General features: G+C 44.2%; 1 protein-coding gene across 1 annotated transcript in view; it reads right to left on the bottom strand.

The window, feature by feature from the left end:
- fto (FTO alpha-ketoglutarate dependent dioxygenase) overlaps positions 1 to 9327 on the bottom strand; it is a 114732-nt gene extending 105405 nt beyond the window's left edge. Inside the window, 1 exon segment of the mRNA XM_084541973.1 lies at positions 9175 to 9327. Coding sequence (XP_084398099.1) covers positions 9175 to 9252 — 78 coding nt within the window. The 5' untranslated portion in view covers positions 9253 to 9327.
- Positions 9328 to 26343: the final 17016 nt, after the last annotated feature.

The following is a 26343-nucleotide window of genomic DNA, read 5'->3' as shown; positions in this document are numbered from 1 at the left end:
TGATGGCAGTGGCGGTGGATGAAGAGAGTTTGCCCATTAGCAGTCTCTGTCGCCTAGCTCTCTCCCACTCCCCTTAACGTCTCTCCTCCTCTAGTTTTTCCTTTCTTTTTTTCCACGTGGCTACCTCTAGCATACACCTTACTGCCTCCCGCCGCAGCTTCATGCCTGAAAATCTCAAGCGCGGCTGTCATGCTCACACTTCACAACCGCCAACAAAGCTTCCAGAAGACAAACCCCAAAGAAGTACGCTACTTTTGTTTACCTACCGAAGAACCACACGTGTACAGAGATACAAGCCGTGCTCGTTTTGTTTTTATCAAGCATCATTCTGAGTACTCGGGTCCTCCCGAAAAAGCCTGAGGAACTAGAGGCAGTCATACCGCTCTCCTCCCGCCCAGCGCCTCCGGGCTGCATCGAGGCATACGCCATTAGATACTGTTTACCTTTCAGTGTGGATGATATTGAATACATTAGCCGATTGAACCTCGTCAGAAACACAGGCGAGTGACAAGGCCCAATCGTCTTTGCGACTACCATGGTAACTGAGATTACAGGCTAACAAAGAGCAGACAGGGGGAAAAAATATTTAAAACCCGAATAGTGATACATAAATTAATTAAAGGACAAAAAAACAAGTGGAGAATTAAAGTTGGAACATCTGTCAACGACTTAGCTTCCCAACGTAATACCAGTGTTAGAACATTTATACCCTTGAAGTTAATGATCCCCTCTTTAATTGACAGTCAAGGAAAACTGGCTGCGGCAGCATCCTGCCGAGACACCGATAAGAGGCTCCCTTTCCCCCCCTCCCAAAAAAAAAAAAAAAAACAGTTTAAAGAACCTTGGCACTAATCCCTATTGTCATCCCAGTGCAGCAGAAGGACTTACAAACACAGATAACTCCACTGAAGCTGTCTATTTCTCGGGAGTTATGGGGACAGCCGAGCCGCTGCGCGCCTCAAATCAGTCACTCAGATTAGCCCAATCCCTCTGTGCTGTCAGTCAAGAGAGACACTAGCTTGTCACTACATTTACATGAGTCCATCTCATACGTGACAATGCCCCCTATATGTGACAATGACTGCAACGAAGGGGTCCACTCGCTCACAGATAGCGGGTGTACAGTATAGGCAGACGGGCTGTTGTTGGATTAAGCTCACGGCGTGCGCAGTGCTCATGTCTTCAGTGACACTCCAACAACAAGTTTAAGGAGTCTTAACCATTTGGGTTTATTTCCACAGTGGGGAGAATGTGGGAGATGTATGTCAGATGAAACACACACACATACACCTACAATGACAGTTAACCGAGCACATGCACACACACACGAACGGGGATAGACTTCAAAAAACTTGGAAGTACAGAATGATTGTCTTCCCCAAAGTTGGTTTTGAGAATGACTTTAATCCACCTACTTCACTTAACACAACGAAGCTCAAAGAACAAAGCCGGAAAACAGCACAACACTAAGTACGAGCTGTAGAAAACACAAGAATCAGCCTCCATCTTGAATAAACACAGTAATGATGGAGGTTAAAAGGCCCACCCTAAAAGAAATCTCCAGAAACTAGATAAGACACAAACTTTGTGAGCTTCAAATTAATAGGGGATTAGTTCCGGCAGTGTATGAGTTTGTACTTTTAAATAAATGTGTGGTATGTCAAGGCACCTGAGAGCTCACAGTGTGCTGACTACTGTTTATGCTTCTGTGGCTCACTCCACTTCAGACAGTCCTGAAACAAATGACAGTGGATGCCCTCTACATAACAGGGCCAGGGCAAGCATGACACAGGGGTTGACAAGTGAACCCTCAAACTCCCTAACCCTTACCCCTGCCATGGCACACACACTCACACACATACACACACACAAACAGCCCTGAAAACAGCCCTGACATGCCCGCTTGGCAGCCCTTCCTAACCCTTCCTTGTGTTTTTTCTCTTTCCATCTCACTGGAGACAACCCTCAATTCAGGTCCATTTTAGCCAGCCAAGTGGATGTGACCCGCTGCCCCCAAGTCAGGCTCATCTGAATAAACAGAGTTGAAGAAAGAGGCATAGGAGGGAAAATCTGCCTACATTATGATAGGAAGAGAGAGGATGGGACTCAGCCAAGGGGCTCCATTCTTTATGCACGTTTGATCAAGTGCTTGACAGCGCCGGTGGATGGAATTACGGACTGTTGAACAAAAAGTTGTGGTGTGGGTGCATGCGTGTGTGGAAATGAGAGTGTGTGTGTGTGTGAGCAGTTCGGTCCGGACAGCTGGATTTCCGAGGCCTGACAGTCTTAGGCTTGTGACAAGCCGGCCGCACCACACCACCACCACATACAAAGCGCAAGCCGCCTACTTGCCTTCGCAGTCCATCACTCAGGACGGCCGAGGGAAGTGCCGTGAGAAGAGGTCAGACGTGGAGGAAAGAGGGAGGGAGGAGTGAGGAGGATGAGGAGCCAGAAGAAGGAGGGAGGGCTGGTCAGGGGTTAAGTGTAGAGAAGACAGCGATGAAAGGCAACTGTCATGCACCAGTGCTCGCCTAGGAGCACCTGTCTCGAGAAGAACATGCAAAGTGTGCCGGTCACGTCCTGACAATACCCCCGCTTTTTCTACACACACACTCACACATACGAGCTCTCAGGAAAGGGCTGACGCTCCACCACTGGAAAGGCATTGCCTGTCTGACAGCATGCCAGTCAAGCTGTCGTTGGCTCCCTCGCATATGCAAGGAAAAGTTAGACTGATGAAGAAAAAACACACGGGGGTTCAGAGAAAGAATCACTGAGACATGAACAGACCACCTGAAGGGAGCAGACACTTCTCAAAGACTTGATGCAGAGTAAATGCTGGAACGAGCAATAGGGGAAAAAAAAAAAAAACTCCATGAAAGCAAATCCCAGTTAACCAGGACAACTTCTCTAGACTGGAGGTTTGTGTGGTTACTAAAGTCTAGGTGGATGCGTACAACAATCAAAGCACCAACAATCAGTTGTTAAAGACAGTTTAAGTATGTGTTAAGAAAGCTATGGGTATGTTTTACTTCTCCAGTGTTTGAAGAGATTCTCAATTACCTGGGTAATGGTATACCTCAGCATTTCACCAAAGCAACTGGACTTGCTTCGGTTTCTTGATCTTTCATCTTTCATTCAAAAGGGTGGTGCAAAAATGTGACAAACACAGATTTGTACCTCAGAGAGTCTAAACATAGCATGCTAAGAACCTACAAAGAACCCGGGTCCCACTACGATCTGGTCTTTGTATACCTTGGTTACCACAGGGTTAGGGTTAGTCCTGCCCTCACAATTGCATCTGTACCACCAACGTTACGCTACAGCTGTTAATATTAAATTTATGCGCCCCTATAAATTAAGTTATTCTTAATAGGGGCAACTTCTCCGGTGTGCCAAACTCTTCCTATTAAGTAACACATTAACAAACTACAACAAAACATAATCTTTATTTTTAGAAGAAGAAAATACCCAAAGTATTTTGTTTATGGTGGTTAGCCGAGGAGTTTTCCTCCAGCTGGCTAGGTTAAAATCTGGCTTTGGCTAAAAGAGGCACTTCCTATGACTACAAAGGAAAGAGCCAAATGCCAGGTATTTTAACACACTTTCATTGCTCACATTTATGGAAAAGAACTTATGATGTACAAATTAACAGTTACTATTTACAGCACCTTGTGAACCTGGACTCCTGCAGCTTTCGTGAACGAAGGGCTTTGGACTCACCATTGAAACCAGATGTGGTGCAGCACTCTAGCAGTAGGCAGTTATACTTTATTGGAAAGGTGAGTCATTACAAAGGAAAATAAATTCACAAATAAACAGCATGAAGACTGCTCTGTCCTATGCAGGTGGCTTTGCCTTGTGAAATTGTTTTTATTGGCCTAGCTAAAATTAGCAACTACCAGGGCACCTAGAGTGTATTCTGGGTAGCATTGATTATTACTGACATTTTTTTCTTTGCAGGCTTAGACTAAAGTTTTTATGTAATGCAATATTACCTTTGTGTTAGTTACTCTTTCAATACCCACAGTGCTTATTTAAGATTTTTATCATTACCACCTACAACTAGATAATGAAGATAATGTGCAGAGATATGGACCACCATTCAAAGAAGCACACAAATCCAACTTACACCCATCAGCTTACACCAAACCCAACACACATTTCACATTAACACACACACATACCCACCACCACCACCACTACCACCAGAATGCCAAACAAACTGAAATGGAAAATAACGACTCGCTTGGATCATAGCCTCGAGTGGCTAATGAACCCCCAGGAGGCTCTAGCCTCTGTGTATGAGGTGAGAGGGTCATTCCCATGTTTATTCAGCACCACTCCAATGAGCCACCACCATCTATTGATTGAACTGATTATTCTGTGTCTCTCTTGTGACGGGACACATGCATGACAGATGAACCCCACTTGGGCAGGTCACACTCGGTGTAATCTCATTGAGTCTGACGGCTGATCTGGTCAGCCAGTTTGCATGAGCCACGTTGCGGCCTTGTTTGCGAATACGTTGACATCTGTGGCTAATGCCTCAACACTAATACGAGGTGCTCGGTAGGGGCTGTCAGACACATGAGCTGTCAAGGGCTGTTTGGACAATCCTTGTGACAGCTTCCATAGGAGAAAGCTGTCCGGCTAGTAAATGCTAAATATGGCAAACATGTCAAGTATTTCTACCTAAAGAGGTAGTTTAAAACAGGAAATCAAAATAAGTCTGACCGCATGTGCCTCACACAATATACAGTAGTAGTCGAGTAACCAGTTATAGGTGAATAGATGGCAGCAGGTGGTTGAAGGACACCTCTGCAGATGGCTATGGATGTCAAGGAACAACATGCAGTGTTTTTCCCCATTGTTCTTGAGTAGCTAACCCAACCCTTACATCAGTGTGTAATCAAAAGAGAAGCATCTCATGCACAATACACAACAACTTGGTAGATAACTTGGTAGAAACTCTATCTTGAATGTCACTTTCCCAACCTTCATTTTCCAACAGTGACAATCATAAAATTAGACCATACCATTGATCCCACTAAATACAATAATTTAGTTGATGTCAGAGTTTCTTGAACAAAAAAAAATGTTGTAAATGCATCTGATATTTGATTAGTTTGCCTCTTATATAAATTTGACATCCTTGCAACAGTTAGTGTGTTGGCTGAATTAATTTCCTGAGAGGTTTGACCGGCCAAACCGATGTGTAAAAAATCTCAATCCAAATATATGAGCAGACATCAAACAGGCAAGACAAGGTAAAGATATGTAGAAGAAAAGCTCAGCAGCAGACTAATCAGTCCCCTCCAATGCTTAGGCGGTCGATCAATGAAAGACCTGGGGCCTTGGGCCTGCACTATATTACACACCAAAACTTCATATTCATTCATTGATTTTACTTTTCAGAATAGTATATCACTGAACTCCAATGGGAGCAAAATATGGAGGCCGGGGCTGAGGTCAACTCTCACATGGACGCTTGGACGGATGTTTGCACAATATTGATGGCACACGCAGAAAGAAATGACTAAATATCTGGATCAATAACTAGTTTCCCTAGCTACGACAGGTTGTTCCAGATGGAAATATATAAATACTACTTTATGGCTACTGGATGACACTAACGAACCATGCTAAATACGCCCCTAAAGGTAAAGTCTTTGATTAGCTAGGGCCAGAGGTGACATGAGGGGTCTGCCAATGCTAGGATGCCACGCTTCCAATGGCCTCAGGATGCTAATGCACACAGGGGCCCAGTAAAGGGGCCAAAGATATGACAGGTCACAAGCCCTGGGCAAAGAGCAATGACCCTCCTATTCATTTGTAATGATGATGGGCTCGGGCTACACCATTCTCGGTCATGTTCAAATAATGCATAACATGAATAATTTAAAAAAGCCTTTCCAAAGTTTTCTATACTAATCAGAACTGGAACAGGTCAGTTCCTGGGCTTCAAGAAACAAAAGCGAATGAGTTAAATATGTAGAGCATTCTGCTGCTGATGGAAGAAGGGCTGTTCTTATTTACAGCACAACACAATTACTGAGAACAACACCCAACCTCACAGCTTCCCCTGCTCCATCGTGGCCAATGGGGCCATAAAGAGGGAGGAACCACATCATTGCCTGCTCCTTAATTAAATGAAAGCTGTTAGGTTCATTTGCCTCCTCTTTTTTTAACACATTGAACTAACCAGCCCACCGTTGAAGACCTCCCAGACGCCATCCCTGCATGGCCCTAAATCATGATTGTGTGAACGGCCCAGTGGGTCCCTGCTGGACACGCAGCAGCCGCCCAGCGGCAAGGCCACTGCAGGGCATGAGGTGGACCGACACCTAGCCAGCGATAAGTAATTCTGTAGAGGATTAGCAGCATGATAGCCTGATCAATACTGTGTGCTCAAGCCATTAGCAATGCAGCGAGGAAATGACCCCCTCTGGTAATAAAGCAGGGCATCTGGGTTCTCCTTCATTTGCCAGCTCCATTAGTGTAATGGTATCATTATCTGCCACAGCCGTATTTTTCTGAGCCCTGGCTTTTCCACAGCTCAACCGGCGGGGGTCTGATGAAGCTGTGAGAGCCCCCATGCTGAGCGTTCCCCTTTCTACCATTCTACACATAGCCTAGGTGTAAATCTAGCTCTGCTGGAGCTTACCTTTGGTATCAATACCCATGTTTTATGTCGGCACCTAACACTATTTCTCCATTATTGGCTCATTAATAGAGCAAGCAGCATGTTGCTTGGGTTTAGAGAAAGAAAAAGATGGCCGGCACAGCGCAAAGCTGCTGAATGTGCTGAATCTGACACCCCCTCTTGCTAAAACACCAGGCTTGACATGACAGGACGTCGGCATTAGTTGCCATAAATCGTTTCCTTTACACTAATTCACCAGCTAACATTTTGTGGGGGAGAATTGATTAACCATGTCTGGATGTGTGGCCACATAATCAGCTTTTACCTCGCTAGTTGTTAATTTAACAGAACCACCAAGGGAAACACAAACCATTTTAATGAGTGTTTAGAAATTAAATACCCTAAACAGCTTGCACTAGGTGCCACAACCAGAGCAAACCAATGAGGCTGATCTAAGCAATGGGCTGGGCCGAGCCGGGGACCTCGCAACATCTGGTGACCCTGTGTGATCATTACTTAGCCTGCCGCTCACACACTCACACGCTCGCACACACTTCCTGTCTCAATGCAACACTTCATACTTGTCATCACTGTCCAACTGGCGAACTTTCATCAAAGACAGCATTAGAACATCGGGTTAAGGGACTTGCTTTCACACTTTCCAAAGCATGAGTGGAAATTCACCCTGCGATGACAGTACTGATGAAATATTATGAAAGGTTTCTGGTTAATTTGTGAATGTTACAACGGGGCTACTTGAGAACCCAAAGTACAAATGTACAAAATCACAACAACGTAAACATTTAGTGTGTCAGTGTCCCCTGGATCAATCCTCTAAATCAATAATTATTTAAACTCTGAACTGAAATAAATAAGAACTGGTGTGACTAGTGTGTGTTCTATTTCAAAAGTATATACTTATACACATATGAGAGAGCGAGAGAGAGAGATCGGGAGAGATCGAGAGAAAGAGAGACTATGGCTTCCCACCTGTCTATGTTTTACCGACTAGTAGAGGGCTTTTCTGAGGAGGTTGTGTATTCATACGGCACTAATCGGTTAGGGCTTGCATTCCATAACTCAGAATGACACTGCACCCATCACAGCGCATCTCTCAATTTGTGCAGCACTGCAAACACACTCGCTTGCTGGATAAACCAACCAAGGTATTCGTTAACACAAGAACTGTATTATTACACAACCGCTGATATTATGAAAACTGTGCAAAATGCATTCTGCTCCTTTGCTGGCTGGCTCCTCGTCAGTCATACAGTAATTTTGTGATTTCAATTCCTCTCACTCATCCTTTCACTTATCTAAAGAGAAAGGAAGCTTAGCCATTAGGTCTGTGCAGTGCTGCTTGGCTGCCTGAGGGCCAGCTGGAATGAGTTCTCTCTCTGAGCCGCTCATCTGGCCGCCATGGCTGCTTTCATAAACAGGAGGAACCACGTCCTACATAGTTTCGCTGCTGTCTAACATGATCCAAACACATGTGCCACGGCAGACGGCGTCCAAGTTGGGAGATAAGAAGAGAAATGGAGCGAGACGCAGACAGACAGACACTGACGAAAGACGACTAGGGGTGAAAGAGCCCGGGATGCCTTGGGCACAGCAGAGTTGCTTCCTTCCTCTCCTCGAGTATCTCCACAAACTGCGAAGTTACGGTTGCACAGCAAGCCCGATTAAGTCCAGATCAGCTCAAGCCGCAGCTCAACGCGTCAACACACACAACAGTTGGTCCTCACGGGTTATAAACAGACCCATCTCTGTTCAGATTATGTGAAATCATTACAGTCTCATTACTTACCAGGTTCTATAGCAGGCACATCAGCACATGGTATTATTTAAGAACATCAATGCCAACTTTAGCTAATACGTAATCATTCCTACTGTAGGCCTGAGCACAAATCATTATATAGTGTATCTGTAGTGCAGCCTGAAGCAGCTGTAGACTGCTGGCCTGGCAGCTGGCCAAATCCCTGACAATACACACTAACTTTACTATTTATTTTTACAGTGAGCTTGCACTGAGCTACATCGTTACCGTTACACAATTATAACAATTGAGCCATTGTCCCATTCTTCATATCTGCAAAGCATCCCAAAATAAATCTTCAAATCAGTCATTTGTTTATTTATTTGGTCAATTAAATGTTATTAGCTAACGCTGAAAACAGATGTGACTATTTTCTGACAAATCTGCCGTCTGCTCTTATTCATATCGTTTTTCCACTTGTTATGGGACGTTGCCAAGATGTTTTTCTGCAACCTACATCTTCTTATCGGCAGTGTATTCGGGTGATAAAACACCATTTTAGTGTAACTGTAATCCTTCATTGAGGCAGACTGGGGGGAAAAAATGGAAAACACAATAAAGGAAACAAGGCAAGGTGAGGTATGCGCTGACATTCGCTGCTTTCTAGCCTTCAAAATGCAGCCAGCGCCATCACACAAGGAGCATTAGATATTCAACGAGCGACAGCGCTTAGAAATATGCCAGACCTAACGGAGAAAAACGCTATCAATACCTTTCTTCTCTTCTCCCCCTCACTGTCACCCGATCTTTTCATGTTCCTGGAGTTGTGTTTACACTGCCTCGCTCTCATTACGGGCGACGTTGGTTGTTGTAGTGCGCGGATAAACGGCACCTCAAGCTATTTCCGTGTTAGAGACAGGTGGTGTGAATGCCGCCGCTGACATACTTTTATTGAAAGCCCAGCTGTCAAGATTTTCCCAATAAAATGTTCTTTCAAGAGGGCGGTTTTGAAGTACACGCTAAAAGCCAAGCAATGTGGACTACAAATCCCAGAGAGAACGCGTGCTCGCGGCGGAAGCAGATTCGGCATGCTCGAGACGTTGCACTGCGCAGGTGCGGCGCAGGTACAGAGCTACGCACAGCAGATAGACCGGTCAGCATTGATTTAAATTAGTGATTTAACTTTTACAGGCCTTAAAATGGCTGTTAGTTTGAAAAAAAAATAAATAAAAAAATAAAAAATGTGAGTCAGATATGATAAAGGAGAAGCATGTATAACACTCTATTATTATTATTATTATTATTATTATTATTATTATTATTATTATTATTGTTATTATTATTTACCTTTAATAGTAGTTGCACAGAAAAGTTTAAAGATGCACTACTCTTCGCAGTGAATAAACCATATGTTTTCCCCGTTTTGTAAATCAAAAACAGTGGCACTTTCATCTCAGACTTTGTGTAAAAATAGCAATCACGCTTTGAACATGCTCCAGTTCAAGTCCCGCCAGCCTTCTTTCAACTCTCGCATGCGTCTCAGACCCAGGTGTCTGCTTTTCCGCCGGTGTGGGCTTCAACCACGTCAGCCCTTTTCAACTCACCACCGATCATGAAAGCGCACCGTAAACTCTCAGCGTCTATGTGGCTGCCTTTGTGTATCACCCGCAGTTGCCCTCCAAGAGTTGAACCAGATTGCTCATAACATAGTTTGAATAGTGCTGAAATATGTTCTGTCCATTGTTCCAATCAAAGCACATGTGAAATACATGAAGGGGGTGTCATGGATGGAGTGGGAGGGCATGCAGGGGTGGATTGCAGGGGTCTGAAACACCTGCTACATATTACCATTACAGACTTTGATCAGTGTCTTCATTAGTTCCCTTTGTAATCTCTTTTCTTTTATGGTAGAGCTGACCCAAGTGAGCCGCGTACAGTGATTTAACACACGTGTTTCTTTCACCTTCCTTGTAAAACGCTCAAAAGCTCTCCCACTTTCAAAGATGTCAATGTCTTTGGCATCCCTGACTAATAAACTACGGGGGTTCTTTTGATTCCTATTTATAACCTACATTTCCTGTCCTCTGTCCTGGTCTTCCAAGGGGAGAATATGTTTGAAAAATATCCTCGGAGACATTTTGAAAACTAGATCCATGTGCTTGCATGTATGCAATTCTTCACATGAACATATGTTGGCCTAAAGTGCCTCTTTAGAGCTACTATCATGGAAAAAGTTATTATGATGTTGTAAATAATTTCTTTCTTTTTTTTTTTATTGTACAATGTCAAAATTTTTCCTACATTTAACCCGCCTCACTCGGATCCATCATTACACTATGTTCCTTTTATGTGTCAAACTATCATTCACATATTCCCACTGTCAGTCATCTTTATGGTTGACATTTTAAGGAACTGAGGGAGGTGACGTTTTGGGCTTAGTTTGTCAGATCTGGAGCTCTTTGAGTGAACATAATGTACATGGCCTGTAATGGCAGACAGGCCCCTTAGCTTGCCCAATAAGCCCTACAAGAGCTTGCTTTTTAATTCCATCGCGGGTGGCCTGCTATTTGAATGGTGTCCTTACAAGTCCGCTGGCTGTGGAATCATATGTGCACTACGGGCCCTATTAAATTATTCACAAAATATATAGCATTTAAATCATGTAGTCTAGGTCTCAGCAATGGAGGCTAGTGGAATCATTTCAGTAGTGCAGAGGGAGCTGCTTTGGTCATGCAGCCAACAGAAGGTTAGCATTAGCATAAAAACTGGGAAAAGCTGGAAATAGGTCGTCTGGCTGTGTCTAAAAGAAGCTAATTCTGCCTATCAATAACTCCAAAGCGAACTAATTGACACATTGTGTCTCATTTCTAACTAAACCGAAGTGTAAAAACAAAAAGAAATGTTGCATTTTTATGGGGATTATGTGCTGGAGTAGCTATAACAAGCCTCCAGGAAGTCACTGCTTCCGATGAAGAAATATATTGGCACTTAACAAGGTATAACACTTCAATTTGACATATATACTCACTGATACACATTTTAGCAAGGATTAAACAAAGCAGCTTTCTATATTAGTGAGGTTTACAGGTGGTGGCCACTGTTACTAAGATGTCCACAGTGACGAGTTCACTGGTTAAATTAACAGCAGGTTTGCGTGGTAGCAATACCACGAGTAACCACTAGATGGCTGTCATTTATCGGTCCTGCACGTTTGAACGTAAACTACTAATGAAACTCCTCACAATGATCTATTTTAGATGCAGCATATCCAGAATACTGGGCAGTGGCACTGGGGTTGATAATGTGAAAAGAAATTCAATGAAATAAAACATTTTCAACACAACCATTGCACTTAGCACACAAGAAATGTGATAATGCACTATTTATTGGTCGTCTCTCTTCCAGTCCCGTCTCCAAAGCATGGGCAGTGCATTCAGACATTCCTGATCCTTTTACAGGAATGTACTGATTACTAGTTAACAGGCTGCTGCAGCGATATAACATAACTGTTATGGCAAGCCCTACCGGAAGTCATGAGAACGATTTGGGCAATTTGTGACCATATCGAAACTGCACAAAAAGGCAGTAGTACTCTATGAACTACGGAATGATGTTGAGCCTGCAACGGTGACAGTCACTGACAACTAGCCAAACACTGTGGTTGAATGTGGCTCATAGGGAAAAACCACCCATGTAGGAAGTGGATTTTGTGGCCTTGCAGCACAGTGTGGCAAGCTATTTCTCCATTTCCAGCCCTTGTGCTCAGCTAAGCTAACTAGCTACTATTACTCGTACTTCCTTCCTACTTATATTCTTAATATTGAAAAGATCCAATCCTTGTTTTGGTTCTGGGAATGTCAAATCTTCTTTAAATCCACACAACTCCTATTAGTCCATATACCCAGACCATTGTTACAGTATAAAAGTACAGAGAATGAGTCAAACTATGAGTTACATGTTTTCACTGTCAATCACTGATGGGGAACAAGTCAAAGAAGGAGAGCGTTCTCTGGATCTTTCTCTTTGATGCTCCCAATTGATGCTCTGTGAACAATCATAATGTTGAGGCTTTTTATATCAAGACAAGCCAATTACCTTTCTTCAGCAACGCCTGTCATTTGTCCTACAGTGAATCAGGCTCTAAAGCAGGCACCTCACCTCTTATGTCTGACCTGTGGGGTTCGGCATAAGGCAAGGTCGCACTGTACACACTCTGATGTGGTATCATATATGATGAAGGAAGGGAAAAAAATCACTTTGAACTTCTTCTACCATCATATGGTCCTCTCTACTGATCTGGCCAATATGTTTGTGCTCGCAGTGGGGGTATGTTTTCTGTTATTGTGCGTTGCCTCAGATCCGGATGACCCCTTGACAAGTCTCCCTTTTTTGAGATATAATGAGCGTCCAAAAGAGCTGTGGAAGAATAGACAGAGACCATTGTATTGTGTCTGTATTAAAACCAGAGCCCACAGCCCTGCAATCAGCCCCCTCCCATGCCTCAAACTATTGTATGGCCTGAAAAATCTGAAATACAATGGAGAGGCTTCTTTGTGAATAATGATATCTTTCCCATGCAGGAGTTTCTACCAGACCACCTAGATTTTATTATAGCGTTATCAAGTTGTGGTTTCTCTATGAAAGAGCGGAAGCAAACTACTGGGGAATCTGAAAACAATACAGTCAGGCATTGTCCTGCACCGCACAGGACCTCTGGTGAAGGTACTGTTAGCAATTGTAAACAGCATTTTTCACTCACCGCAGCTTCGGCCAGGGACTATCCTCAGCACTGAAGACAAGCTCATTTTTTGATTTTTATTTATATCGAAAGACCATATGGAGCAAGCATGTGCCTCCTCTGCTTGCTAACCTTCAATGCTTAGCCTTAGGAAACTGTTATTTGTCAGTGCTATAAAGCAGATTGCTGCCCAGTGGTTTCAATTAACATCAAAGAGCTCTTTGCAGGCAGTAATAGTTATATTGAAACCTGAAATGTATTATTTAGGTTATGTGCTCAAGTCCTCCAAACGATTATGTCGTTGTTCAGGGTAGAGTTTTCTTTTCTTGCTGACTTTTTCCTTTCCATATACTCCGCCGCCCTTGCCTGGTTTCTTTGAAGCACTCCCACATCAATCCTGTACAGAGTCTTTGTAGCACCAGGGTACCTGTGAGGCTCAAGCCCGGTGGCCGATTAGTCGAGGGACATGAAAGGTGGCTGTACAACGGTGATGAAGAAGATTAAAAGTTTTATGTAGCTAATTTGGTACATTGTAACAGTCTCTCATGTGTAGCTGTGCAATTCCCACTGGAACCCCCAGTCATTTATGCGCTAATGGTCCTTTTATTTCCACTGTATTTAAAAAGAACCTTAAAAGTTTTAATGTGTTTCAGGTGCAATGCTGACAGTAGGAATAGTCAGTTGTTACCTCTCATATCAAAATCTTGTCAGTGGACAAAACTGGCTCAAAGAAAAGATATATGAAAATTTCCTATTAAAAATGTGCTATGTGTCTATGTGTATTAAATATGCCCCAACCAGGGAGGGTATAAAAAGATGGATGAACCCATTGGCAATCTGAAGAGTGATTTTGAGTGATTTTTGAACGAGGTGTGGTGTCTAATTGGAGCTGAGGTGGTGGCACCAGCACAGACAGTTTATGACCTGGAACAGCCCCCCGTTCTAAGTGGCCACGCTTTTACATTTTTAAATGGAGGAATTTTTTTTAAATCTATCATCAAACACATATTTTGTATTTGTATTTCTGCTCTAAATATGAGCATTTTAATATGAACGTCTACCTGGATTAACTCACTTTTGGAGCCAGCCATCAAGTGGCCAGTTGTGGAATTGCACGTTTTGGCCACTTGGTCACAACTTCAAATTATATCCGCACAAACCTACAAAAAAAAAGATCTAATTAAAAATCAGGCTACATACTCACCCCCAGGGTGAATCCAAAAAAAGTTTAAGCAAGGTGACACCTGTGTTATTGTGGTCCATGCAATCAGTCAGTGCAAATTAACCAATTCGCCAAAATTTCCAGAACATAGTCACCTGTACAATTGAAAAGTCTACTGTCTAACTTAAACTTTCTTTGATATCCTAAGAAAACTCATTATATTAGCCACTATGAAAGCAGTACAGGGCCGGAAAGCTTTTTTTTTTTTTGGTCAGACTGGAATCGTTAAAACCCTTGCAACCCCATGGCCGAGGCTTAAGGCACACAGAGGGGACTTTAAAATGGTTTAAAAAGTACGTACACCATTCAATACATGTTGATTAAGCCTCCATAAATGATCCTATAGCACCACAGGAAAGATCCCTTTGGTTAGCGAACAGAAAGAGCGTGCAGCCTTAGTCTAAGATGTGGTACACCTCCTCGGCTGGGATCACTTCCAGACACCGAAATGAGGAAGCGCTTTGCTATTGCTGTGATTTGAATACCATGATCACTGAGCACTTTTATAAGAAAGCCATTAAAAGTGGGGTTTTGACATACAAAAGAGCCCCTGTTTAAATCTCACGCACACTGTCAGGCTGAAAGACATTATAAAACTCAATACGGAAGCATACATCCTCTGTGTGTGTCCTTGACTCGAACACCATCGGGAGGGAATATCTTTTGTAGAAAGGGGAGGCGGGGGGGACACATGACCCGTTCTCTGGAGAAGCCTGTGCCCTACAGCTCAGCACCATGCTATAGATTAATCGCACATTTGTTCACCATGATACAATCACCCGCACCGGACTTAACTTTTAACAAAGACGTCTGCCTGAAATATGCCGATGTGTCAAAATACGCCACGATCTAAGAAAATAAGTCCCTCTGAGTGGGACCAGCTGAGGTGGACACAATGGCCCAGTGTGACCCCCTCGCTCCACCTGCTCTTAACAGTGTTTATAAAGTGCCAACTCCTCTCATTAGCACCCCCATTACCCCAAAGTTATAGCAGTCCTGTAGATCAAACACAGCCCAACCGAACAATGGCTGAAATGGCATAAATATGATATGTAAGAGTTCAGCAAATATTGAGAGAGCTCCCTTTGATGGGGACTGTTTTACATTAGAGGCTTTTTATTAGGGCTTTTCTGGTCTTTAATGTGCATGTTTTCCCCTTGAGTCAGTGTTACCAGGTTTAGGTCTCGTTTTGTGACCAGTCCTTGAATCCAGTACAAGACGAACATACGGCGCACATACGTACGACAGCAACTGTTACACATTCAGGACATATGTTGGTAGGAAAGCAGCAGTTAGGAATCTTTTCATGTGCAAAATTAAAGTTCATCCAATAAAGATCTTTTGCATTGTACTTTATTTTTACTGGTTACATACAAATCCATTGAATTAATCCCCCGCATTTGGTACTAATAAACGTGGGGCTGATGAATGCGGGACTGAGTTTGGCAAGTGATCAAGAATCCATCTGACAGGCCCGAACTGTGCCCCGCCTGACCACCGACACGAACACCGAAACGTGTTTATTTATCCGCGCACATTTTTCCTCGTTTCCAAATTAGTTGACATTACGGAACGTGCTGACGGTGACAGGTACATTTAACACCGGCCGAAAAGTTTAAATCACACCCAACTTCCCGTATACACGGCTTCTCGCGTGTAGCCTTTGAGGCCACCGTCATGTTTAATTACTGTACGTCCAACTGAATGACAGCATGGTTTACACTAGATCACTTTACACTCCTCTTCCCTCACACGCTCGAAGGCTGAATAGAGAAGTTTGCTTCTCATTTGGTCTCTCTTCTCTTTTCTGAATGGAAGTGAAGTTAAAGACGTGGAGAAGTGCAAAAGAGTCCTGTAAAATAGCCATTGTAAGCACAAAATAGATTAATAGATTCATTCCACAAAAATGTTTCTGCGCAACCCCTGGGTACACTTGGTCAGGACATTATTAAAAGCTTTTCCATTGAGTCAGCTGTCCCAAATGAGATGTCCGTTGTTAGGTTTGTGCAGATTTGCAAAACGGGATGAGGGGGGGACCCAGATTAGATGTAATGTAGCTATAATTTGCTAAGCAGTACTGAAAATCTTTTGGACCCAGTGCCACATGTGTTTGCATGTCTGTTTGGTTTGGCCAGAAACTGACAGCAGCTTCTGGTTATCCAGAACCCATTAGACGCTTTGATCACAAATGGGCCTCATTTCCATTTGCTGAAAGTATTTGTGCTGCGGTACATGGGCTGGATCTCTGTGATTTGTTTCTGCGTGTTGCATATGATGTCTTTCAAGATCATTTTAAGATGCACGAGGACTGCCTTCATCTTCAGCCTCCTTGTCTTCTAATTATCATCACTACCACCATCGGTAATTGATTGTGCTGCAGAAAATTATGATAAATAACGGGAGCATTCGTCTCCTCTGGAGTTTCTGACGATTGTGGGGTAATTTAGAGTGCTTGTCAACTGATCATATCCATTTGCGTGATTTGTGTACTCACTGATGTTCTGGTGGCGTCACTGTGTCACACTAACATCGTGACTTCTGAAAATCTGTATAACACAAGTTACAGAAGTACCACACACACACACACACACACACACACACACACACTCTACCAAGAAGAGGTAATACTTTCCATGCAGTATGACACAAAAGCCGCCTCCAGCCAGAGTTTGAAGTCACCGAACAATTCTGCAAATTATGGTATTTTGTGGTAAAAGGTTAAGGCAGATTAATAATGTATGCTGGAGACAAGCAACTGACAAAAAAAAAAAAAAAAAAAGAGTAATGCCACAGCTTTTTTACACATGTAGCTCATATACGTATGTATGTCACGGAGCCAAATCCCCGTTTCAACACTGTGTCAAAGGCGGCCCTGGACCGCATCCCGAGCTCTTTGCTTGTTTGTCTTTTGTAAAAAAGGACAACTACCCCACCAGTGCCAAAGTACCCCGGGCTCTTTGATATGTGAAAGCCTAACAGTGGGACTGCTCCCTGCTCAGCTGGTACACAGATGTGTGTGTGCGCGCGAGTGTGTAGGGGGAGCCCGCTGTCTGAACCGAACACAGATTAGTGACTCCTTTTTTTTTTTTTTATTCCTAATAAATAAACCCCAGTGCATGCTGGGTTATGTGTGAGGGGAAAATAACATGCCACTAGCCAATCAGAAGCAGGTGGTATAGGGCTTGGTGGCTACAGACCCTGCAGCTCTTATCATAAAACAACTGCACTTTTAACTTTAATTGTAGTTGTGGATGGATTTTTGGGGTTTGGGTTTAGAAGTGTTTTATTACTTCGGACTGGAATCAAAGCAGCAGAAATATAATTATGTTAAAAGCAGGCAACAATTTTGTTGTAATGGACTGTGGCCAAGTTTCAGGCTGAACCCGCTGATAAGGGTACTGCCACACACACACCACGAAAAAAGAAAAAGAAAGAGATCCCTGTATGATATATGAATGTGGCCAATGGTAGAGGTACAATTCTGAGGTTCAGTGATTATCTTTGTCCATTACGCTTCTCATACTCCACTGCAGTAGGAACATTTTATTTCATTGTGCCTCTTTTATCTGACATGCATACTTACCAGTCACATTTCAGATTCAGATTTTTTTAACCAAACATGACATTAATCAACACCATATATAGCATTTAAAATGAGCTTCTCCTTAACAATAGAAAAGATAATGAATTCAGGAATAAGAACTCAATAATACAACATTTATGAATGCTTTTACCTCTAAATCTTAAAAAACATTTTCCTAAGACTATATTTATACGTTTTTTTTGGTAAAATGTTGCACCCTTATATGTAATTCCTCACATTTCCACTCTGCAGTGGTGACACTTCAATTAAAAAAATTTAATTAAATTAAAATCTGTCTACTTTAATCATTTCCTGCGGCACTGGGCTTATTCCTAGCCTCCAGACTGCAGTATATTATTAATCTAGCGGTGAATTGCAGAAATGTCAGAGTGAGACAAAGCCGCATTTTGTGCATTTTGTTAAATATGTTACAAGGCTACTCCAAAAAAACAAACAACCTGAAGTCTTTTCATAACCGCAGAAGCTGCTTGGATGAGCGGTGAAACATCCAGTTGCCCTTGTTTCAACTTGTTATTTTTGTGGATGAACCTGGATGTCTGAAAGACACACAAAGCTACTCATTAGCTTGTTAAAAAAATAATTGACAGTATTCTCCACTGAGTACTGAATTCTACGAACCTGAGTTCTGTTTGACTTTAGACTCGACGTTCTCTTTGCTGACTCATCGCACCAGTGCATATTGTGTCTGTAAATCTCCCTTATTATAGTTAATGTAAGTATAGTCAGTGTAATTTTGCCATATCTCTGAAGACTCAGATCCTTAATCCTACCTGTTTACCCTTGAGTTAAATAGTTTTTCCACTAGTATTTTATCTTGTATAGCAGCATTCTCAAATGCACTACCATACGAGGTACCTGTACGGATCTCATGACTTCTTTAGCATGACCGTTTCATTTCAGTGTATTCCAGTATCCCTTTTTTTTTCCAGCACTTTTGTTATAATGTGTCTGAAGGCTGACCAGGCCATTGCACAAACTCTCATCTATAACAGACTTCACTTTAACTAAAACTTTTTTTGTGTGTTTTTTGCGTTTATATGCATGTTCCTGTGCTCATCCTGTCAGTCGTCAGTCACTGAGGAAAATAACAGCTGCACAGCAGAGGTGGCGCTTCCGTTCGAGCGGTCAGAGACTCACATGTGTACACTGACGCGGCCGCTTCTGCCGTACATTCGGCTCCCTTGACACCCCTCCAACTTTCAGATGGCGGCTGCTAATCCATAAGCGGCCTGCGCGGTGAATTGTTAAAATAGGCCATAGGTAGATCTGTGCGTGTGATGTTCTCGGCTGCGGTTCGGGGCTGATGGCCTCCAGTGAGCTTTTCTCTGAACGTGGTGGGGGAGATTATGATGAAAGGAGCAGAGAATGAGATGACACACCCTGTCTCCATAATTCGCTGCTTCATCGTGAACAGAGGCATTAAGCGCGCCCCCACCCACTCCTTTTTTTTTTTTTTTCCTCTGCGGAGAATGGTACATGTCACACCGCACAGTGTCTCTATATGAGTCAGTCACCTCAGGTGTTTCGCACGCACATCAACGGCGGCCTGGCATGCCGTCAGATTACTTCATCCGCGGCATCGGAGATCACAGAGGAAAAAGAGCGTGATTTATGATGCCAATCAATGATGCTTCACTTTGTCTCGGAGTTTCCCCCATTTCAAGATCTCAGTGGAGAGTTTCTTTGTTTCCGAGTTAAAACAGAAGCTTCTTCACTCCACCGGGAAGAAAACTCTCGGGAAAAGCTGCTCCACTGTACAGATGTATGCTACATGCTACATTAAGTATGTTATTAAATCATTTAAAATAAAAAAAGTCATCCTAAAGGCACAATCAGCACTAGAACTCACATCACTGCTAAATCACGTTTTTAGACTAACCATTAACATATGGCTATCAAACCATTCAGGCTGTTAGCATAGCATTGTAGCATAGTATGGAGATCATACTATGCTACAATGCTAAGCTAACAGCCTCACTGGTAGTATGTGGCGCGGTACATAATATAAAAACCGTCAGCTATAAATATGCACAGCTGAATGTATGTCTTCAGACTGACGCATATTTGCACGCATGCATTTTGAAAATGATCCCTTGCCTGTACATTTCAGACCAAACCCAGTTGACCCCATCCTGACCCAGCTCACATCTGACCCCAGTTTCACACACTGTAAATCGTCAGACAATTAAAAACAAAAAAGAAGACGACGCAGAAGAGCGATCCAAAAACGCTGAACCACAAAAACATCAGACTGCCATTTTTGGGGCCTTTCCCATAACCCTCAGCTCTTGGTAATTAGTCAGCAATTGGAGATAGAGCGTGTGATTGGGAGCGAAAACAACGTGGGGATCGCAGACTGCGGTTTTGGAACGGCAAATTCCTCCGGGAGACACAAGTCTGTCACAGAAGGAAACTCTTGATTTAGAGGCGTTGATTCAGTAAATTGCGCGTTCTGTGAGACAGCGCAGGAGTTTTTAATTGCAAACATTAAATTACAGACTGAGAAACTGTGGCGTGTACTGTACAGTGTGTATTTAGACAGACTTGCAGCTGTAGCTTTGGTCCTAATTAGTGTCAGCGTCTTCAAGACATCTATTTGTTGTTCTAAGCGTGTGGATCTGAATGTACAGTGGGTGCACACGGGTAACTTTTTGGAGAGTATTTTGACCACAATATGAAAGAATGAAAACTATGTTAATATAGTAAGCATGCTTTGTGCAGTTATATATATCTATATGTTATATGTGATATGCATATGTATATTCATGTATGCCTCTCTCATCTGCAGGCTGTTTAATACTGTAAAATAATATAGAAATTGCTTTTTCTTAGTTTTTTTTTTGTGAAGAACATGCAAATTATATGAAGTTTAAGCAGCCAGGCGAATGATTTTGACATTGCACCATGTGTTTAGCAACTGGTGTACTGTTAAATTATCTCACTGCAGCGTTTAGGTCACTTTGTATCTGGCACCTATTTGTTAGCGGTAACTCATTTGTATTGTACAGTTAGCATGTGGCACAGAAGTGGCTCAGCCGCCATTTTCACCGCACTGAATTTCTCTCGCATATGTACAAGTTGTGATATCCGGTCCACCGAAATGTCTACATAGTGTTTTTTGGTTTTCGGTGTGGTTTCTGCTAATCTCCCAGTGGCACCAAACAGATTTGTGTCTCTATATTGGGCCCTGGGGAATGGTTACCGCTCAGCTATGTTGATCACTTTGCGGACGGATGTGTGTCCCTTCGCGTTGTGTAAAATCTGACTTTTAGGCTCCTTAAATGCGTGTGCTCCCGTGCGCGTGTGCGTGCACGTGCATTGCGGTGCTACACACGGGTGTAAATGACTTGATTGTACGTGTCTGAATGTGTGCGTGTGACAAGCGTGTCGCGGGGGAGGGAGGAGTATGTAATGTCAACAAACAGGGACAACAACAACAACAGTTTCGCTGGCTGCCGCTGAGCCTCAGCTATGTTGTAATTAGAAGTGGATGAAAATGTGGGACAACAGTGCCTTTAACCATAACCAAACATTTCTCTCGGGCGCAGGATTACAGGCAGAAACTCAGTGCGGTCTGCTCTCCCCTCTGCATGCCACATGTCACCACTCCTCTGGCCGCCGATCCCCGGTCCTCTCCTCTGCCACCGGCCATTTTGGGGCTGCACCCCAGATGTGCGATATGGTCACCTTCAACCGCTGGACTGACTCACCCTCTGTGTGTACATGTGCATGCATGTGCGCGCCCCCTATTATCCTCTAGTCTGTGCTGCCTCCCACTGGCCGGGCACGATACTGACTGCGACGCTTTGGACTGCACCCTCTCTTGAGAGACAAACTTAAACAGTAATTTAAGTCATTTACTTTGCATTTGTGTTAACCTCGGAGTTAAATGCACCAACACAAATCAGATGTCACCGAACGGCTATAAATCACTGTGGCATACTTGACATACTGGGCCTCAACCAGTTGGAGCTCAGAGAAGTTAAGTAAATGCTAACAAGGAGGTGCAAATCCAACTTTGCCTCACATCTGTATTTTCCACTGTCAGAAAGTGAATGATTTTTCGCTGCAGCTCGGTCTAAAACAAGACCACCACATGCGTGAATGAGTTTCAGGCTCTACCACCATGTCCTGGCACGGGAGAGCACATCTGAGAAAACTTGTAAACAGTCAACCATAATCATATGTACCCTGAACGGAGACATGATTAATCTAATCCCTGCCTGTCTGAAAACGCCAGAAAACGTCTCCCTGCTGGAAGGCGATCAAGATGGGCTTGCCCCCGTGGATATACATTGCAACGCCTGTGAAAAGACAGAAGCGCGTGAGTTTTATCCGATTTGCGAAGTTGATCAGGTTACAGCGAAGGCACGCTGCGTTAAACCCGGGGAAAATCTGCAGCCTGGGGATTATCGGGACCAGTTAACTGTTTCCTTTGCACATCTCAGGTTGACCTCTGTGCATCCTCTCAGAGACAGATATCGAGTTTAGGAGCATAATTGGCTGCAATAAAACAAGACAAAGCCTGCTTTGTTTTCCAAACGCTCCTTCCAAATAAGGGAGTCTGCTGCCAGCATCCTGAGAGCTACGTCTCAGCAGGACAGCAGAAGTTCGAGTTCAGCGCTGGCCCTGACCCTTCGCATTCCTCTTCCTGACGCTCGCTCTCCTCAGCCTCCTCCTTTGGGATTCAGTCAGGTGGGAGCGAGTCCCTCGTCTCTACAGCAGCAGCAGCAGCAGCAGCAGCAGCGAGGGAGGGGGTTCCAATGCGGACAGAATGGTTTGCTCAGCAGCCTGTTGCTTTGGTTTGTTTGGAGCTGCGGTCCTTGCTGGAATATGTAACCAAATTCCTTTCCCTGTCCCACAATCGGAGTTTGCTGCCAGCTTCCCTGGCAATGAGGCCCTGAATTAGGGCCAGTCCTCCTGCTCATCCCACAAAGCCTTTCATGTTCCCAAACCGCAGCCTGAGCGAGGCGCCTCGGTTTCAACAGCAGCAGACCAGCATATGTTTGCCTAATTCCTGAGACATGATGACAGTGGTCTCCCAGCCACGAAAAGACAGCTTCACTTTTTTTCCCCCCTCATCCTGTGCTTTAATTATTATTTTCTGTTGTTGATGACTTCCAATAGTTACACACCACATGTTTTCTCATTACACATGTTTTTATTCTTCTTTTTTTTTAAACTTTTTTTATGAGCAAGCCCCCCACACCCCTAAACTTTTCCTCCTACTCCTCCTCCTCCTCTAACTCTGTCACCCGTCTCTTCCCACAATGCTTTGCTAGCCCATGACCCTGCAACTGGGAAAAAAAAACAAACGAAAAGCAGCGGGGGAGGCTTTTCATTGCCCAGCAGGAGATGGAATCGTGGTCGGTTGTTGCCCACAACTGCTAGGTGTAAGCAAGGATCACAGCGCTGAGAGGTGGACACGTCTTCCTGCCACAGGTCACAGCAGATTACACAAAACCAGGCCTGATCTCGTAAAGACAGGGCGTTGGAGAGCAACACCCAGCGCTGCACCCACTGATGCCCCCTTGAACTTCTGTTCACACTGACTGGCGCCTCGTATACTATCAGAGCCTTTGTTTAGTTTTTTTTTTTTTTTTTTGCTGTCTGGGGAGTTTCAGCGATTTCATATTTTAATAAATTAAAGAGCACATTAATCTTGCAATGTAATTAGGAATATGAATTTGGTGTTTTTCACCACAGTTGCTGGAAGTGTCAGCCAGCTGGAGCAGGTAGGTGTTCACTGAAACTCTCGGGGTAATGAATGAACTGGCTGTTCCTGGAATCAAACTTGCAATCTCACGGCGCTAAAAACTGTGCACTCGGTCTCGAGGCGTTGCAGTCATAAAAACAAGAACAACGCACCACGATCCCTCCTTGACCCGCTCTTCACATTCGCTGGCGCCCGGCAGCAGCCGTGCACTTTATGTGTCGGAGATTCTGTCTTCTGGTGTCTGAGGAGCCCTTATCGATGGTGTGATGATGACAAAACCCACAAGAAGCATTGCTCTTAATACCCCACGCAATCTGCAGCGCAATCTCTAACCTCTGTTCTTATTAAGCACAGACTCGGTTAGCTGGTGAGGTGAAACGTAGAGCCCACAAATCTGCTACAGAGCCAGAGAAGGGCTCCGTGCAGCCAAGAGAAATAAGCACCAGAATCGCACTGAAAATAATCAGAATTTAGTGGCGCATAATGGTTTGCTTTGAAGGGGAAGGTATTCATATTTTCTGCTCTTTATTCCACTTATCAGTAGCCCTGCTCTCTCTCCCCTCGGGCCAGTCTTTTGGGACTTAAGACTCCTTGGCTCACATCGACTGCCTGTGGCCGTCGTTGCATGTGTTTAGTTTCACCGCTAGTTTCCTACGGCTTACTGCGGCCCTGCTCTCCGCTCAGATGGCGTGTGACACACACTTATCCCAGTCAAATCTGCGCGCCCCCTCTTGCCAAGTCAAACAACTCTGTATATTGCTGACGTCTAACCCAATATCTTTGGACTTTTAAAGACGTGTGTTTTTTTTCCTGCCTTCTTCATGTACAAATCTGACCATAGTTTCAAATGCTCAATCATTAAATTCTCAGCACCGGCTTGCTGAAACATTCAGAGTTTATTTTATTCCTGCATGTACAGACAGCCGCAATACATTTTTAGCAGCCGCGGCAGGAGCCGTGTGTATTTTAACGCGCTGGCCATATGTGGCACTCTGACCTCTTTTATAAACAGAACAGTCTGCAGAGCACCATGAGCCTGTTTCGCCAGTTTGGGAGAGAGGGGGGGCGGTGAAGGGGCGCTTTGGGAGAGGGTGCGGGGGGGGGGGGTTCTGTCGGGGTACTTTGAATGGAAGTCATGCTGGAGCCGTTCCCCTTTGAGGAAAGATGGGCAGCACTTGAAACTGCATTTTAACTGAGGTCCAGCTCATTCTTGTATTAGTTAAGCCAAAGACTTCGTCCGTCTGTTCACCAGAAGGTTGACAGAATTAACTTGAAAAGGATTCCCTGTCCTTAAACTGTCAGGCAACATTCAATCCTTCAGGCAACTCCAAATATATTGGACTTTTTTTAAAATCCAATCCTGCATCCTTTGTGCTTTGTAGTGCGGCCCTGGACGCACAACAGTGGCCCAGCACAACAATTAGCTTTCCATGAATAAACAGCTCTTTCTCTCCAAAACAGATGATCAGTCTCTGTGTTATGGGGTCTTTGATTGATGTGGGTGGCCAGACTAGAATGGTCGTCGCTCTAAGAGGGCCCTGGGGCCTTGGAGCCCTATCATTGCAAAGGCCCCCCTGTGGCGCTCTACCTGTGGGTATCAGGTGTTGTGAGAGCTTTCGTTGGGGGCCGGGTGGGGCAGGGCGGGGTGTAATTACACATGCATGTGAAGCGAAGGCCTCTGAGGGTAATGAGGTTCGGAGGATGCTGCCATCTCAGCGGGTGGTCTCTCCTCCTTCCACCCTGACACCGATCCCCCTGCCTCTCTGTCTGCGGCTGCTCACGCGAGTCGCCCGGTCGCCCCGGTCCCCTCCTCTCCCCTTGCTCGGACAATCGGATGTGCTTCAGTGGGGGCCTGGAAGTGGCGCCCACCCCGGTCGCTCCAGCCAAGCAGGCTCCCGGGGCTGCTTCCAGGCATTTCATCACATTACATCAGATCAAAAGCAATAAGCTAATTACAAACGACTGTGGGCATGCAAGCAGTAAATACAGAATCAACATAATTGATTTAATCCTCTCAATGCTAAGTGAAAAACTTATCAACGCCAGGGCCAAAATTGCAGCCCGGTTTTGCAGGGTAACAGTGACAGTCGGATGAATTAAAAGATCACATGAAGTTCATTCAACCAAAGTAAACCCTAGTGACGCCAGTCCAATTCATACAGCAACGCTACGCTAAGTGGAAAAAGAGAGGGACGTGTAATTTTGGGCCTCAGCCCTACGCCTAGGACACTTTTAGACTCACTTGTTGTGTTTGTTCATCTGTTTTCTTTTTGCCGTGAAGAGGTTTTTGTGTGCACAAGTTTCTTCCATCATTCATTGCGGGCGGGCGGCCGAGAGGGGGGGGGGTGTGGGGAGGGGTGGGAGAAGGAGGATGTTTTATGCATGCCTCAATATGCATCTTAAAAGCAAAAGCATTAGGAACGATGGTGAAAATGCGAAAGGTTTTTCGTCAACGTTTACTTATTCATGACGCGCGGAGGAAAAGCAGCGTATTTTAGAGCAAATCCGTGTTATCATCGCAGAAGCTCCCCCACAGAAGTCATTTTCCACCTGAGGACATGCGCTCTAATGACAGTTCGAGGTGGTGCCACTGGAGCAGAGATACAGACTCCATGTTCGCAACACATGCAATATCAAAGCAGGGGAGAGGAGGGGAGCCTT

Source organism: Chelon labrosus (assembly GCF_963514085.1).
Source record: "Chelon labrosus genome assembly, chromosome: 3".
NCBI classification, from domain to species: domain Eukaryota; kingdom Metazoa; phylum Chordata; class Actinopteri; order Mugiliformes; family Mugilidae; genus Chelon; species Chelon labrosus.
The sequence above is the reverse complement of the archived record's forward strand: the minus strand, read 5'-3'. Positions and strand labels throughout refer to the sequence as shown.